We start from the raw sequence: 18,474 nt of genomic DNA, 5'->3' as shown, positions 1-18,474 counted from the left end.
GAACACTGTCCATTGGCGTGGGGAAATATAAACTTGTTTGATTATACAGATACTCTAGTATCTGGAAAAATGGCTTTGAATCTTTGGCCAGTACCTCATGGATTAGAAGATTTGCTGAATCCTATTGGTGTTACTGGGTCAAATCCAAATAAAGTAAGCTTTCTTATTATAAATTAGAATTTTTTTCTTTTTTTATAACAAACACAATATATATGTAATAACTTTTATTCTATTTCTTAGGAAACCCCATGCTTAGAGATGGAGTTTGACTGGTTCAGCAGCAGTGTGGTAAAGTTTCCAGATATGTCAGTGATTGAAGAGCATGCCAACTGGTCTGTGTCCCGAGAAGCAGGATTTAGTTATTCCCATGCAGGACTGGTAAGACAAATCACTAAGTTTTCTTAAGTATCAGCCATAATCAGTGGATTTGGGTACATACTCTTTATACAGAAGGGGTTTCATATGTTTTAGTTACCCTGGCATAGCTACTATAGGTGCTTGGACAGTATTGCAATATAATAAAATTCTCTATATGCTAATATTTTTACTGCAGCCCTACCTCGCCTTACTTTTCAGAGCTCTAGCCTGCCTTCATTTAACAAATACTTATTGAATGCCATTAATGTATGACATGTACCAGGCAATAACGTTGTAACCTAAAGAGACCTCCACTGAGTATGTAGTCTAATGGTGAAAATAGATATTAAGCAGGTAAAAGCAAAAATATAAGATTATAGATTATGATAAGTGCCAAGAAGGAAAAAGCAATAGTGTGCCAAGAATGGCTAACAGAGGGATGGGAGAGAAAGGCTAATATTGGGTTCAGAGAAGACTTGTTTGAAATAGTAACCTTGAAGTTGAGCCAAAGTATAAATATATTGTTAGGTGAGCATGGAAGCAGAGGACATTGCTTCACCACCATAGCTCAATCCCCTAGAAAAGCATATATATAAAATAGGATTTAAATATTGATCTAGTTGTCTGATCTTGGCCGTAAATTTGGAACTACAAAATAATGGTGTAGGAACCGTTAACTCTTCCTTATTTCTCAAGGACAAAGGTGTCAGTGCTAAGAGAAGATGTTTTTGTTCTTTGTTAACTTTTTTTTCTAATTTTTAAATTTATCACTTTTGTTTTGACCTAGTTATAGGTCATAGATAGACCAACCAATCGAATATGGACCAAGAGGTCCTGAAATATGCCTATCATATTTTCCATATTCCTGGTGCAATAACAGCAGCACCCAGGGCAGCCAGCAATCCCACATTTAGGAACTTTCAATAGGGAGTTTACCAGTCCCTTTTGTAAACTGAAGAAGAATAATAATAACCTTTACCCTTTCTGCCTATGCACTTTCAAAGATATAGAAAGGCTATTTTAAGTACAAATAAATTTAAAATCATTACTGAATTTTGTCAGATACTGAAAGTACAATTAAAATTAACTTTTTTGACATTAAAAAGAGATTCTCTTTCTTGAAGTATGTAGCCACTATTATATAAGTTTAATTCCTTTATGATAACTGCCCTGACTAGGTAGCTCAGTTAGTTAAAGCATCGTCCTGACAAGCCAAATTTGCAGGTTCGATTCCCAGTCAGGTCACCTGCAAGAAGCAACCAATGAATGCTTAAATAAGTGGAACAACAAATTGCTGTTTCTTTCTTTCTCTTGCTCTCTCTCTCCCCCCTCCCACCTCATCTGTCTCCCTCTCTTCCTTCCTCTCATTAAATCAATGAATTAGAAAAATAATTCCTTGATGGTGATTATTAATATTTATCGAGTGCTTACTGTGTACCCAATGCCATACCAATCACTTTTCATATATTATCTCATTTCATCTTAAAAGCAATCTCTGTAAAGTAGGTACTATTATAATCCTTATTTCACCAGTAAAGAAACAGGCATAAGGAGTCTAAATAACTTATCTAATGATCGCCCCAATTGGGGCGGGCTGGCCAGACCCCACCTGTGCACAAATTCCTGCATCGGGCCTCTAGTTCTGTTATAAATGAGGAGGAATTCCTTAAATTTTAAGTTAGGGTTGAAATACTGGTAAGAATTCTCATGACATGTCCATATCCCTATCCAATTAGTTATACCTGTAACTGGAAAGAAAAAGGTGATATAGAAATTTAAAAATTCCTTGGATCCATTATTCTGATTGGTATCTGTAAGTGTAAAAATAGAAATGTTTTACAAATATGAAGCAAAGAAGATGGCCATTCTCTCTAACAAAATTATGAGGCATCAAAGTTTTCAAAAATGCTGCATTTTGACATGTGAGTAAGAGAAGAACCAGAAGTAATGATAAGCTAGAACTTATTAGATATGTATTTAAAATCTGGACTTAGTATTTACAAGATGAATATGTCCAGGCTCATGCATGGCAGTTGATAAGCAAGTAGTTAGTTGCATTCAAGGGATGTTGCTTATTTTGAATAATAACCTTGGTTTTATTATATTTAAATTATTATCCAGGTTGTCATATAATTGTTTTTCACCATCACTTATTCTTCTCTAAGTTATTCTGTATTAAAAATATAAACAAATAAAAATAAGTAAATAATGCAAAAGGCCCTGGCCGGCTTGGCTCAGTGGATAGAGCGTCAGCCTGTGGACTGAAGGGTACCCAGTTCGATTCCGGCCAAGGGCACATGCCTGGGTTGCAGGCTTAATCCCCAGTAGGGGGCCAGCAGGAGGCAGCCAATCAATGACTCTCCCTCACCATTGATGTTTCTATCTCTCTCTCCTTCTCCCTTCCTCTCTGAAATCAATAAAGAAATATATTAAAAAAATAATAATAATGCAAAAGAATTAAAAGTCCATGGACCCAGATGGTAAGTGGTAATGACTACTTTTCCTGGTGAATTGAGAGTAAAGCATTTTTTATCTCTTACCCAAACTATTATTCCAGTAGCCTCCTGACTGGCCTCCCTCCCCCTGCAGAGGACCCAGAATGATCTTTATTAAACATAAATCAAATCATGATATTCATTGTTTAACTAACTTCCACTGCAAATAAAATCCAAACCTTTTACCCTGACCTGCAAATTTCTCACTCCTCTCCCTCACCTACTGGGCTTCAGGTTCACTGGCCTTCTTCCTGTGCCTCCTTCACACCGAGCTCATTCTTTCCCTGAGGCACTTTCCTTGTTCCTCCATCTGCAGTAGTCTTTTCCTGGTCTTAGTGTGGATGGTTCTTTCTTGTCACTTGGATTACAATGAAATATTACGTTTTCATGCCTTCTCAGAGGCAATTTCTGAGCACCCAGTCTAAAGTAGTTACTCAGTCACTCTCTGTTACATCACCCAGAGTATTTAAATCAACTTTCCAATATTTTTCTTATTTGTTCATTTAATTTTCCACTGTAGCAATGGCCCTGTTAATAATACAGGTTCTTTTATAATTTTATGACCCCAAACAGTAAGAATAAGACAAGGCACACAGTCCATGCTTTAATAAATATTTGTTGAGTAAATATGTGCTAGTAATATTTCTTGATGCTGTTAGATAAATCAACAATGTTTAAATGTATAAAAACTTAGTAGCATGGATGTTTACTTTCATTTTAGCCATTAGGAATATGTGTAACCCTTTCTAAAGGATATATAATTGGTTTTTTATAATACATTAATGTGAATTCATAATTATTTATTACATAGTTAATATATCTACATTTAAAGAAAAAAATACATTACTTGGAATTGTACCAAAAGTTGTGGTGTTTTTGGTTTCCAAACACGCAATGTGCATGGTTTTAATGGGTATATTGCTTCTACTTTTTTCCCTTATTTATTTTTACTTTTTAAATTTGAAAGCCTAAAAGTGACTATTAGGATGTATCCAAGCAACCATTATGAAAGCATTTACATTTTAATTTTATTATATTACTATTTCATATTCTCTTATTCCAGAAACATTATAACTTATTCACTACTAACTCCTAGTATCCAGTTTCTTACCCCTGACTAACTTTAGCAGTTACTGTTCTGTGGTTGGTGGTAATGTTAACCAAATAAGTTACTGGAAGAAGAAAAAAAAGTTACTGGATTTGTTCCACAAATACTGTCTTGAGCTGATTCTTCCCTATTCATGAAAATAAAGTCTTATCATGGGAATAGTAAACTGTTTCACAGCAGTTAATAAGCAATATAAAATGTACTGACAGTTTTCTGTCTTTTTTTATGTGGATCACTCATGAAAAATATAGCAGAGAAAATCATATAAGATATTACTTTATTTTACAGAGTAACAGACTAGCTAGAGACAACGAATTAAGGGAAAATGATAAAGAACAGCTCCGAGCAATTTGTACCCGAGATCCTCTCTCTGAAATCACTGAGCAGGAGAAAGATTTTCTTTGGAGCCACAGGTAAGTGTTAAGATGAAGAGTCTCCATTTCTTATGTTACAGAAGAAAATAAAGAATTGCCTTTGGCTGATCTTGCCTTTTTTCCTACCATACCTATTAAATTAAATAAAGCATAATACACATGACTTTTTATACAAACATCTTTTTTAAAGTTGTAGATATAGAGCAATATTTCTAGAGAGAATCATGCTGCATTGGTATTAACTTTGGACATTGAATGCTTTTGTAAAAATTCTCTAAGTTGATAGCACCTTTTTTAGGATTTGGTTTTTATTTTTGCTTTTTAATAAAATTCAAGATCCCAAAAAAAATATCCTGTTGTTTTCGATCAATTTAGTTGGTCTATCAGTGGTCGGCAAACTGTGGCTCGCGAGCCACATGCGGCTCTTTGGCCCCTTGAGTGTGGCTCTTCCACAAAATACCACGTGTGGGCGCGCATGTACAGTGCGATTGAAACTTTGTGGCCCATGCGCAGAATTCGGTATTTTGTGGAAGAGCCACACTCAAGGGGCCAAAGAGCCTCATGTGGCTCGAGAGCCGCAGTTTGCCTACCACTGGATGTTTCCGTTTTTAGGAGTTCCCTTCATTTTCCTTTTTTTCTTACACTTCCTCAAAGTAATAGTGTAATGCCTTATTTTTATTTATGAAGAAGTTATCGTACTACTTGGTGACACTGTTTATTTAAATAAAGCAATTGCAGCGCATTTCTGCAGAAGTTCCTTAAAACATAAATTCTTTCCCGTGACCACAGTAGAAGTGGTGACTCTTCTCATGTCCAAGTTGCTTAAGTAGGTGAATAAAAGGAGCTACATAAAGAGTGTTATAAAATAAATTCATAATTTTTCCTAAGTACCTGCCTTCCATTTGGATTTTTCTTTTGCCTCCCTTGCCATTATAACTGTATCTAAGTATCTATGTACATATATATGCAACAAAATGTTAAAACACTGATTTCTTTTGATTTTAAGGAAGGCTAGTAATGATAAAATGTTAAGTGTTTGGAATTTCTTAAAGATTGCATAGTTGGAAATTTAGACATCTAGGCCTTATGAATAACATGCAAGAATTTTTTTTTTATTTTGTTTTATCTTTTCCACACAGACACTATTGTGTAACTATCCCTGAAATTCTACCCAAATTGCTTCTGTCTGTTAAATGGAATTCTAGAGATGAAGTAGCTCAGGTAAATGCATGTTTGAGATTCCTGAATAACTGTTGCTCGGATTGTTTCCTCTCACAAAGTCTGCATAACTATGAGGTGAAATAGACTGTTTTAAGTTAATTAATAATGGTAATATAGTAGAGAAAAATACCATTCAGACTGCTTCCACTGATAAAATTGATTAATTAGAACTGAACATTTTAAGCACTGAATTTATAATAGGACTTTTATCTAAACTAATTTTGAAATGAAGGGTTCATTCACAACTGTCTTTCCTTTAAAAATATGATTTGTGGTCTTTCTCATGCACAGATGTACTGCTTGGTGAAAGACTGGCCTCCAATAAAACCTGAACAAGCTATGGAGCTTCTGGACTGCAACTACCCAGACCCTATGGTTCGAAGTTTTGCTGTTCGATGCTTAGAAAAATATTTAACAGATGACAAACTTTCTCAGTATCTAATTCAGCTAGTACAGGTAAAATAATGTAAAAAAGAAAAATTATGTTTTATTCTAAATCCATGCAACTTCCAAAACCTCTACTGTATTAACTGATTTTATGCTTTTTTTAAAAATTAGTTTTGTCACCCAGTAGTATCTACTTTCTTTCTAAAAAATTACCTTTAATTCCAACCATTCGAAATTTGACTCTGGTTGATGTAAAGTTGTTTTATGTTTGTTTGTTTTTAAACACATAGGTCCTGAAATATGAACAGTATTTGGATAACCTGCTTGTGAGATTTTTACTCAAAAAAGCGTTGACTAATCAAAGGATTGGGCACTTTTTCTTTTGGCATTTAAAGTAAGTCAAATTATTTTCCCATTAAATTATCTACAGACATATTACTTTCTTTATGTATAAATATGCATACTTATATACTACTAGAGGCCCAGTGCACAAAAATTTGTGCACTTGGGACGGGGGGGGGGGGGGGGGGAGATCCCTCAACCCAGCCTGTGCCCTCTCGCAGTCTGGGACCCCTCGGGGGATGACCACCTGCTGGTTTAGGCCTTTTCCCTGGGGGATTGGGCCTAAGATAGCAATCAGACATCCCTCTGGCAGCCCGGCAGCCCTCGGGGGATGTCCACTTGCCAGCGGGGAGCAGACCTAAGCTGCAGTCAGACATCCTTAGCGCTGCTGAGGAGGCAGGAGAGGCTCCCACCACCACCACTGTATTGGCAGCCATCAGCCTGGCTTGTGGCTGAGCAGAGCTCCCCCATGTGGGAGTGCATTGACCACCAGAGGGCAGCTCCTGCATTGAGTGTCTGCCCCCTGGTGGTCAGTGTGTGTCATAGTGACCAGTCATTCCCAGTCCTTCTGCTGTTAAGGTCAGTTTGCATATTACCCTTTTACTATATAGGATAGAGGCCTGGTGCACGGGTGGGGGCCGGCTGGTTTGCCCTCAAAGGTGTCCCGGATCAGGGTAGGGGTCCCGCTTGGGTGCCTGGCCAGCCTGGATGAGGGGATGATGGCTGTTTGCAGCTGGTCACACCCCCTTCAGTGTGGGGGTCCCCACTAGGATGCCTAGCCAGCCTGGATGAGGGGCTGATAGCTGTTTTCAGGCTGGCCACACCCCCTTTAGGGTGGGGGTCCCCACTGGGGTGCCTGGCCAGTCTGGGTGAGGGGCTGAGGGCCGTTTTCAGGCTGGCCGGCAACTGAAGCTCCCAGCCTCTCCTTTTTTTCTTTTTTTCAATTCTGGGGTTTATTTACCTTCTTTAATCGAAACTTTGTTGCCATCCTTGCTCACTGCAGCTCTGAGGCCACTGCCTGCTGAAAGCAGGTATCTGGGGTTTGTTTAGCTTCTATAATTGAAACTTAGTTGCCGTCACTGGAGCTAAGAGCCGGCTCCACCTCCGTGGCCACGGCCGGCTGAAAGCAGGTATCTGGGGTTTGTTTAGCTTCTATAATTGAAACGTTGCTTTTGGGCTCAGAGCCGGGCCATGGCAGGTGGGGAACTTTGGCTTCCTCCATCACTGGAGCAAGTAAACCTCCTGCTCGCTTCAGCTGCGTGGCTGCCGGTCGCCATCTTTGTTGGCAGTTAATTTGCATATCTCCCTGATTAGCCAATGGGAAGCGTAGCGGAGGTATGGTTAATTACCCTTTTGTCTTTTATTAGATAGGATAGCTTTTGTTTGTCTGGAAGAATTTCCCATATTGAAAATATGTGGTACCAATCATGAGTTTCCTCTCAACCTTTTCTCTTTAGAATTAAATAAACAGTGAAATTCAAAACTGAATTTTCTACAGGAATGAGAGCTGAAATATTTTAAAGACTTTGATTCTACTTTAAGTGAAGTTAAATTTGTTAGGTTAATGTTGATTAATGGTATATTTGGTTTCACTGTGTGTGTGGATTAAAATATCCCAAAATAAAGAAAAAAAATCTTACCTTGGAATTGGAATTCAGAAGAATAATAACAAAAATCTCAAATTTCTCATTAGAAAAGAAGCTAATTAAGAATAGAAAAAATTATGTAGAATAAGATATACCTAATACTCAAAGTTAGGGGTCACAAACCAAACACTTTTTTCTAAATTTAAAAATAGATTTGTAGTTAACATGGTTTTTTAAATGTTAAAATTTAAAATGAAACCTAGAAGCTGAGTTTAAAATCACATAAATTTATTTTGGGATGTTTCTCTTTAATTTCCTTTTGGCTGGGTTAGTTGAGCTTCTGGGATTTCTAGATTTATAGTTTTTATCATATTTGGAAAATTATTGTGTATTTAGCAATGTTGCTTAATAAAATTTCATTTCATCCCCCCCCCAAAAAAAATAACTTAAATTCTGAGACAGTGTAGAAAAGGAACATGTATGCCAGCAGAGTCAAACAGTATTCACTGAACTCTTAACTCCCTCCCTATTCATTATATTTTTGTTCCTACTTCCCCTTTGTTCATGTTTATATATCTTGTACTGAGAGATTAGTTAATAAAAATTAGTTGAAATAAACCTAAAAGCTAGTACATTAACAGTTGAAGAACTATCAAACTCTCGATTGCTCTGCTTCTGAATGATAGGTTTTAAATTATTTTATTGTTAGTATGATATAACATTTATTGAATTTAGAAAAAAAATTTTAAATATATATATATATATACTCATTTGAGAATATATGTGTGTGTGTGTGCGCACGTGTGTGTGTGTGCGCGTATGTGTATGTATTGTCCTTTTTGTTTTAATCTTGCACTGTTTCTCTAGATCTGAGATGCACAATAAAACAGTTAGTCAGAGGTTTGGCCTGCTTTTGGAATCCTACTGCCGTGCATGTGGGATGTATTTGAAGCACCTGAACAGGCAAGTCGAGGCTATGGAAAAGCTCATCAACTTAACTGACATTCTCAAACAAGAGAAGAAGGATGAGACTCAAAAGGTATATGACTCTTTCGTTTGTTTTTAAAACTCTTTATTGCAGTGTGGCAGCGTTATTTGAGAGCCCAGTGTACAGGAGTGTGCAAAAGTAGGTCTATAATTGTGACTACACAAATAATACTTATTTATTATTGTATTGTTTATTTGTATTATTTCCATATGAACAAGTGTAAACCTACTTTTGCCCACCTCTGTATATGCAGATCATGGGTCTTAGAATCAAGCATATTAGGATTTGTATCCATTTCCACTGGTTCTTGGCTGTGTAATGTTGGACACATTATTTAGTCTTTGAGATTCATCTTCCTTATCTGTAAAATGGGAATAATTCTTTCTTCATAATGTTGTTGTGATAATTAAATTATATGAGATATGCAAAGCTCCTGTCACAGTCCCTAGAGCATGGGAAGTGCCCAGTAAATGTTAGTTCTCTCTCTCTCTCTTCCTTTTCATATAATCCTTTTAAAAATAATTTTTCCAATACTTTCAACAATAAAGAATTATTAAAAAATAAATAAAAATAAATTTTCCTATTCTATGTCACTTACTCTTTTAGTAATGACCTTAAAAATGAGTGGAAGAAAATTAGTGTTTACATTTCAGAGTTTTAAATGGACTCAGTTACTCAGTGAATATGTCACACTTTAGTCAAGTGCAATCAAGCTTAGAGTTTCTGAGGAATATGAAATATGAAGATTTTTCATGAGCTCTTCCTATTCTTTATCCTTTATTCCACCATATTTTATAGTTAAAAGTGAAATCATACTTCATCTCTAATGAAGTGAAAAAAAAAATCCCAGCTTATTAGTGAGTCCTCAAAGTACACAAAATGTAAATTAGCAGTACTGGATTAATTTTTCTAATATCTTCATTAATATTGCTTGAAAAAATATTACTTTCTGTAAAAAAAAAAAATAGTTACTGTTTTAATCTAAATGCCACAGAATTGATTTTATTAAAGTTGTGGTATATAAGTTTAAATGTAGATTCTTAGAAAATAATTATACTGTTTCTGATGCTGGAATTGTGAGCAAGAGGGGACTAGACTGCTTTGAAAGAATAACGCATATTAGATTTATATTGTAACTGAGATAAGAAAAAGAAACTAGATATTAGTTAAATTAGTAAATATAGGCATTTTTTCTAAACTGGAATTTTATATAACAGATTGGCCATGATACAGTGGATTAATTAGGAACATGAAATTCGCTACTCAGATTACTATTGGCTTACATGGAGTTGTGATAGGGAACTAAAAACACAGTCATAGGATTTGTGGAATCTAAAAAAAAGCAACAACTGTATAAGCAGAACGGAAACAGACTAATAGATACAGAGAACTTTTTGATAGTTGTCAGATGGAAGGGGGTTGGGGATGATTGAAAAAAGTGAACGGGTTAAAAAATACAAATTGGAAGTTACTGAATGGTCACGGGGATGTAAAGCACTGCCCCAGCCATAGGACTAAAGGCAGTTACTTTGTGTGGTTTGTATTTTATCATAACAATGGTAAAGTGCAGGAAACAGTATACTAACATTAGGGCTGATAGCGACAGAGAAAGAAATGCCTTTACATGATCAAGAGCCCTAGTCAGTGATGACTACATTTTCTAGCTATTCACTTATACATAGTAAGGAAGGGGGGGACGGGGATTTGTTACTAAAATCTAGCATGAATATAAATTTATTATGAAGTCCTAAACTCTTTTTTGTTCCCCACTAATATTTTACATTTTCAATAGATAGAGGTTTTCTAAAATAAAATGGCAATTCTTGCATGATAGCTCAGCAGTCTGGGCTCTGCTTTGAACTGATTAAAAAATCATGTTCCTTTCTAACTCTATGCTAGAGCATGAGTATAGTGTGAGACTCAGTGTAACAAATGTTTTTACAAGTCCTTTTCCCAGCAGTTCCTTTTAGCCTCCCTTGACCTTTTCTACCCAACAGAAAGAGAGTGAACATGATGTCTCCATAGCTTTTCCTCTACAACAGTGGGTCAGCAAACTTTTTCTTACAAGGCCAGATAATAAATAGATTTTCAGGCCATGTGGACTCTGTTGTAATTACTTAACTCTGCTGTTTGAGTGAGAAAACAGCCAAAGTCTAAATGAATGGGCATGGCTATATTCAATTCAATTTGATTTACAAAATCTGGCCACTGACCTCCTGTAGTTGACCACGCCCTGTTCTAGAGCCAAAGCATTGCCTCTGTCATCAAGCAGAGTTCTGCTCACAGGGAGGTGCACAGCGCTGTCACTCTCACCTCTGCCTGAGTTTGTCTGCTCTGTGTTACAGAAGCACATCTAACTAGAATGCTGCTAATCCAAGCTATCAATTCAAAGGCTGAGGTTCCAGTGTATAAAAGAAATTAGCAGTTAGTTTTATCTTTTATGAGTTCATCTCTAATCACAATTACACTAATTTATCAGGTACAGATGAAATTTTTAGTTGAGCAGATGCGGCGACCAGATTTCATGGATGCTCTACAGGGCTTTCTGTCTCCTCTAAATCCTGCTCATCAATTAGGAAATCTCAGGTAAGGTACCTTATTGGAAGTTTTATTTATATATTTAAATAGTACCCTCTTTGGAGAAAATCTTGAGAAAAGTCAAAATGTCCATTATAATTAGCCCTAGCTGGTTTGTTCAGTGGGTAGATGTCGGTCTGTGGACTGGGGTATCCCAGGTTCGATTCTGGTTAAGGGCACATGCCCAGGTTGTGGGCTTGATCCCCAGTTTGGGGGTGCAGGAGGCAGCCGATCAATAATTCTCTCTCATCATTGATGTTTCTCTCCCTTTTCCTTCCTCTCTGAAATCAATAAAAGTATATATATTTTAAAAAGTCCATTATAATTAGAATATTCCATTATACAGGGTGAGGCAAACGTAGGTTTACAGTTGTGAATACATGAAGCTCAGTTTATTCGTGTATTATTTATTAATTATTGTATTATTTCCTATACAAACAACTGTAAACCTACTTTTTCCCCACCTTGTACATGCTTCCTTCTCCCATTCTCCTCCCCTACAAAGTAAGAGTTACAAAATTTTCTTAAGTTCAGAATGAGTTTTACTACTTTAATAATGGAGTTTAAAACACTCTAGAGCCATAATTTCTTGTATCATAGGATAAGAAATGGAATGTAATATCTGTAAAACTAACGATGTGGCCCTGGCTGACATTATTCAGTGGTTAGAGTATCGGCCTGCGCGCAAAGGGTCGCGAGTTCAATTCCAGTCAAGGGCACATATCTGGGTTGCAGGTTCAGTCCCCAGCCCAGGTTGGGGCACGTGTGAGAGGCAACCAATTGATGTTTCTCTCACATTGATGTTTTTCTTTTTTTCTTCCTCCCCCTCCTCCTTTCCACTTTCTCTGAAAATCAATGGAAAAAATATCCTTGGGTGAGGATTGAAAAAAAGAATGTGAATAGGAAAATAAAAGCTAATAATGTGTCCCTATGTTTGTTGAAAATTCATAAGCTATTATGTAATTAATTTTTAAGCTTAATATTTTTTACTTTTTTAAATTATTTATTGATTTGAGAGAGCGAGGGAGGGAAGGGGGGGACATCAATTTGCTGTTCCAATTAATCTACTCATTCATTGGTCGCTTATATATGCCCTGTCCAGGGAGGGATTGAACCTTCAACCTTGGTGTATCAGGACAACCCTCTAACCAACTGAGTTTTTCTCTTTATAATCCCTTAGAAATGAATTCATTAATAAAATCAAGTAGAAACTTTAAAATTTTTATAACACTTTAGAAAGCTATGCTATTTTAAAATCAATTTGAGGGTAAAGAATAATAAAGCTAAAGTGCCTATTAAAGTGTTTAACTATTTTAAAGGCTTGAAGAGTGTCGAATTATGTCCTCTGCAAAAAGGCCACTGTGGTTGAATTGGGAGAACCCAGACATCATGTCAGAGTTACTCTTTCAGAACAATGAGATCATCTTTAAAAATGGGGATGGTAAGGAAGAGTATTAATGAACCTATGATGCATGAATTTAGCTATCCTTTTATATACAGGATATTTATGAACCATGAAGACTATTGAAAGCTATTTAAGGAATATGCATGTGGTAAAATGTGTAATATTAAGCAGATGTCTTGGCCTTTAGAATATGTATGTATAATTATTGAAAAGAAGTACTGGTTTAGAATCAGAAAGCTTGAATCTGTTTCTAACTATCATTTGTTTAGCTATGAGAGTGTCCATTTATTCCATAAACATTTGATGTGCTAGACAGTGGGGTTGTAAGAATAAACAAAACAGAATCCCTGCCCTCTTAAAGGTCACATTCTAGCAGAGAAGAGAGAGATGTAAGACAAATAATTATAAAAATAAAATTACAACCATCGTACAAAGGAAAAGTGTAGTTTGCTAAGAAATCATGTAAAAGGAGATCCTAATTTACTTGGAGAACAGGCTGTGGGGGAGCAGAGTGAGGGTCACTGATGGGTTTCCATTGGGGAAATGACATTTCAGCATTGAATTCAGTTAATCAAATGTTTAAATATAAACATGTTCACATTTAAGAATTCAGAAAAATAAATGTTTTAATTTAAAATGTTTGGAAAATACTTTATCCTACATTGTTATATAGATGAGTTTATGTAGATACTTTAGAAATGGGTTAAAGAGTCAAAATATTGCTTCCTTATAGATTATTTTGAAGAGTAAACATAGCTCTATTTATTTATCATTTGAAAACAATGTGATGACATGATACCCAAATGTGTACTTATGGCATTAAGTGGTAGTACATATTATTTGAATTTCAGATTTGCGGCAAGATATGCTAACACTTCAAATTATTCGCATTATGGAAAATATCTGGCAAAATCAAGGTCTTGATCTTCGGTAGGTAACCAATAAGGCATCATGTTTGTTGAAAATTACCCTAAAAAAGTAAGCTATTCGTAAATATTAATTTTAAAGCATGTAGAGGCATACATCTGTAAAGAAAAGTATGGGGCAGTAATTAACACTAGTTCCTTTCCTTTGTCCTCCTCCTCTTTGGCTTACTATACCTACTGAGATTCAGCTAAGTAAGAAGAGCTCTTTCTTATAAGCTGGTAGATTGCACCTGCGAGTGTCTGTTTAGGAATAGGACATAGGAGACAAAAGGCCCCTGTTGTCTTTCAGAAGTTGAGTTTAGAAGAAAGTTTCTTTCATAACTTTAAATTTTCTAATTTTAAAACTTTCTAAATTCTCTAGTCTTAAATCAATTTTGCAGAAAAATTTATGAAAGCAACTAATCTTAAAGCTTTTACCATTCTGTTGATTTCTGGCCAGCCTTCCACAATCACCAGTATTATCTCCAAGTTTTCTCTCATGCGTCATCTTCTAGTGACCTTTGCTTCTAATGGTTTTTCCTTCTCTTACTTTGCAAATCTAGGATCTTTCAGGCAAAGGCCACCCTCTCCAGAAGAATTTTGTCTGTAAGTGGGCATAAGAGATAGGAATCAACGCTAGCTAGATTAGGGTTTATTTGTATGCTTCTTCTAGATTAAGAATAGCTTGTATATAAAAGTGTATCAGTGACAAATAATAGAACCCTTTTATTGCAAAGAAGAAAAATGGACATCTCAAGTAACCTGCCAAATTACAAATTTTATATATCAACGTTAATTCTTAATTTCTTATTCTTTGCCTAATCCCTTCTGCTTTCCAAAAACAATTCCTATTGTATGAATCAGGTTTCCTTTTTTGGTATAATTTCCTGTTGTGAGAGATCCACATGCCGCTGCTACCACCACTCCCAGGGGAGTAGAGTACAAAAGAGAGTGCAGAACTAGACAGTTGAGGAAAGATTTAACTATATAACTCTGGTAATTAAAGATATTTAATTGTAAATTAGTGACTGCAAAAAAAAGCATCTAAAGTGGAGCTTGGTCATTGGAAAGTAAATTGGATCTTTAGAAAGTTTTTAAGTCATAATATTTTCTAAATATTGTTCTTTAAATTAAATTAAGGTTAAAATTTTTGTTTAAAGTTTAATTTTAAATAAAATGATAACATTTTTATTTATTCTTGGCAAAAGTTAGATTCAGGATTATGGTGAGTCTGTTTGGTAGTGTTTTGTTTTTTTTCCTAACTAGCCTTGTAGGGACTATGTGACTCTTTAAACTATGAGCACGTTCAGTAGCAATAAAATATAAATAAGAGAATGAGCAGGAGTACAGCCTTAAGGAATTCCTGTATTTACCAGAGCAGATAGAAGAAAAGATTCCATAAGAAAAATGTTCAAAAGAGTAGGAGGACCAGAATAAGTGATTCACAGAACCCCAAAGAGGGAGAGATTCACAAACAATTTAGTGTCATGTGCTTCGGGGTATTTCTTAAGCCCTTGGATCTGATTATTCATGGTTAGCTTTAAGAAGAGCTGACTAAGTAAAGAGGTAGGCGGACTCAAACTCTAAGCTTCCTTCCATTAAAATACTGCATTAGATTGAATACAGAAGCATATATGAGAATTCAGCTCATACTGTTAAGCTAGACATTCAAGAAATTTGAAATAATGGAAAACAGTGTTACTCTTCTAAGTTTTATTAATACAGTCTTTTATGTCATAATAGATGTTATTTATATTACCTTATAATAGCTTGTTGTTATTTTATAATTATTTTATGAATTCATTAATATTTTAATTTTTATTTTTTCCATTTTAATTTCTAACATCAATAGATATAGCCCATATAAATAAAAACTCTGGGGAATCCACAGGAATTTTTAAGAATATTAACAAGTCCTGAGACCAAAAATTTGAAACTGTTGCCTTAAAGTATTATTTAGATGTCAATGAAACATCTTTAAATTCATATTTTTAAGCTACAAATGTTTATAAAATTTTAATTGCCATAATAATTTTCTTAATGCTTTTCTGATATAAAAGTAAATGTTTTTTCAATTCAAGGTTATAATAAATGATGGCAGATCATTTTGAGGATTTTTCTAGGAATGTCACCTATATATATAAAAGCCTAAGTGACTGAATGACTGAGCGGCCAGTCAACCGGTAGCTATGCTCAATGCAGGCGGGCACCAGGCGGGCAGATGCTCAATGCAGGAGCTGCCCCCTGGTGGTCACTGCTCTTCCACAGCCAGAGCACTGCTCAGCCAGAAGCCGGGCTCACGGCTGGCAAGCACAGCTGTGGTGGTGCGAGCCTCTCCCACCTCCGCAGCAGCGCTACTGGGCGGCCGGCAGGCACAATGGGGCCGGGATGAGTAGAAGCGAGTGGTGTGGCACCCAGCCCGGTCTCCTACCTGGCCGCCTGCCACTTCATGCACTACTACATCCCTCGGGAGATGGTTTCGGGCTGAAACCGGCAGTCTGACATCTCCCGAGGAGTCCCAGATTGCAAGAGGGCACAGGCCAGTCTGAGGGACCCCACCGGTGCACGAATTCGTGCACCAGGCCTCTAGTACTATAATAAAAAAATAAAATAAAGTTAAGGGAGTAACATTACAAATTTGCAAATACAAATTTTCATGTACTAGCCTGTTAAAATCTTTGATATTTTAAAATTCTGTCCTTTAACTGCAAATGTTTCGATCCTTTTCCAGAATGTTGCCTTATGGCTGCCTGTCCATTGGGGACTGTGTGGGGCTCATTGAGGTGGTGAGAAACTCTCACACCATCATGCAGATCCAGTGCAAAGGGGGCCTGAAAGGGGCCCTGCAGTTCAACAGCCACACGCTGCACCAGTGGCTCAAGGACAAGAACAAAGGGGAAATGTGAGTGTCATTCTTAGCTTCCTGTGTAATCTACGTTGTTGTCAGACACGTCTTTTAACGGTTGAATATACTTCCGAGTTAGACCAGAGAAAGCAGCTTACTTACTTTGGAAAAAAATATGTTCAACCTTTGACATATATGAGATTGTGTTTAAATGATCAGAATTGCTTATTACTTAGTGAAATCCTATACATTCAACATAGCTATCTGAAAGGTGTTTTTCTTATTGCTTATTCTTTTTTAGAAAAATTAACATTGCAAATTAAAATTTTTACTTCTGGGGTTATTGTTATAGCAATTAGAAAAAATATTTTTAATGACATAATAAGTATTTTTTCACTATAATAAGAATTGTGCTTTGGTCTGAGAGTATCTGGAAATTCCTTAGAAACCTTTGAAAATTTTAGAATCTCAAAACTTCTCACTTTTTTGGACATAATTACTTCTTCCCCCTAATGTCAGTGATTGTTTTCATTGCTTTAATACAGACTTTGATCCTCTTTTCCCAGTTTGGACTGGATTACTCTGTATTTCCACAGAACTCATAAAGAGTTTATTTCTTCTTTGTAGATACGATGCAGCCATTGATCTGTTTACACGTTCATGTGCTGGATATTGTGTCGCTACCTTCATTTTGGGAATTGGAGATCGTCACAATAGCAACATCATGGTTAAAGATGATGGACAAGTAATAGCTTTCTCTTTTCAACCGTTTTGGTGTTCTTAAACTTGTTAATTCAGGATATTATATTTCTGCATTTATCAAACTATAACATAATTTTTTCTGTTTGAAAGCTGTTCCATATAGATTTTGGACACTTTTTGGATCACAAGAAGAAAAAATTTGGTTATAAACGAGAACGTGTGCCATTTGTTTTGACACAAGATTTCTTAATAGTGATTAGTAAAGGAGCCCAGGAATGCACCAAGACAAGAGAATTTGAGAGGTAAGCTCAAGAAATCAAAAGCACAAAATGAAGAATTCTTGCTGCTATATCAAACCAATTGATATTTTTCAATTAATATATATAAAAGATGTTATATTAACATTGGAGTATAAACTGAATATTTTAATTTATTGTATAATGCAGTGAAGAAAAAACTATTTAGTCAAAGTCTAAAAGGAAAGTGATCTTTAAACTTCTTAATACATTAAGCTTTTACTTACTGCTGTTAAAATACTTGGACTCCACCTTCTCTATATTGACAAATAATGTATAGTGCTTAAGACATTTTTTAGTCATGCAATTTGAGGAATTCCGTCAACTATAAGTAGTTTATCTTAATCCTTAAAGTACTTTTAAAACCTTTTATAAAATTTTGTTTTATCTATAACTCAGTCCTGGCCCTAGACTAAATCCTAAATGGATTGATTCATGTATTTAATAAATCCTTATTAAACTCCTAATGTGCCATACCATCTTGTAGGTACTGAAGATAAAGCAGTAAACAAAGCCTTTTTGGGTGCGTGAAGTTTATGTTCTAGTGTAGGATTAAAGGGATTGAGGAGAGGAATGCTATTTTTTTAATATATTTTATTGATTTTTTTACAGAGGAAGGGAGAGGAATAGAGAGTTAGAAACATTGATGAGAGAGAAACATCGATCAGCTGCCTCCTGCACACTCCCCACTGGGTATGTACCCACAAGCAAGGTACATGCCCTTGACCGGAATCGAATCTGGGACCCTTGAGTCCACAGGCTGACGCTCTATCCACTGAGCCAAACCGGTTAGGGCAGGAATGTTATTTTTTATAGGTTTGTCCAAGGAAGCCTCTCTAATGAGGTGACATTTGAGCAGAGCCCCGAAGCTATTAATGCCATTTGC

General features: G+C 35.9%; 1 protein-coding gene across 4 annotated transcripts in view; it reads left to right on the top strand.

The window, feature by feature from the left end:
* Positions 1-18,474, top strand: part of PIK3CA (phosphatidylinositol-4,5-bisphosphate 3-kinase catalytic subunit alpha) — a 78,321-nt gene that overhangs the window by 53,730 nt on the left and 6,117 nt on the right. The window contains exons 8-20 of one of the 4 annotated variants that reach the window (XM_036347171.1): positions 1-153; positions 241-378; positions 4,249-4,373; positions 5,474-5,630; positions 5,847-6,011; positions 6,233-6,336; positions 8,738-8,909; positions 11,338-11,444; positions 12,755-12,876; positions 13,692-13,770; positions 16,477-16,647; positions 17,218-17,335; positions 17,443-17,594. In XM_036347171.1, the coding sequence (XP_036203064.1) occupies positions 1-153; positions 241-378; positions 4,249-4,373; positions 5,474-5,630; positions 5,847-6,011; positions 6,233-6,336; positions 8,738-8,909; positions 11,338-11,444; positions 12,755-12,876; positions 13,692-13,770; positions 16,477-16,647; positions 17,218-17,335; positions 17,443-17,594 (1,763 nt within the window). The remainder of the gene's footprint in view (positions 154-240; positions 379-4,248; positions 4,374-5,473; positions 5,631-5,846; positions 6,012-6,232; positions 6,337-8,737; positions 8,910-11,337; positions 11,445-12,754; positions 12,877-13,691; positions 13,771-16,476; positions 16,648-17,217; positions 17,336-17,442; positions 17,595-18,474) is intronic. The other 3 variants (XM_036347172.1, XM_036347173.1, XM_036347174.1) reach the window with 3 other exon arrangements.

The sequence above is a fragment of the Myotis myotis genome, unplaced genomic scaffold (genome assembly GCF_014108235.1).
Source record: "Myotis myotis isolate mMyoMyo1 unplaced genomic scaffold, mMyoMyo1.p scaffold_m19_p_2, whole genome shotgun sequence".
In the NCBI taxonomy this organism is placed as follows: domain Eukaryota; kingdom Metazoa; phylum Chordata; class Mammalia; order Chiroptera; family Vespertilionidae; genus Myotis; species Myotis myotis.
The sequence above is the reverse complement of the archived record's forward strand: the minus strand, read 5'-3'. Positions and strand labels throughout refer to the sequence as shown.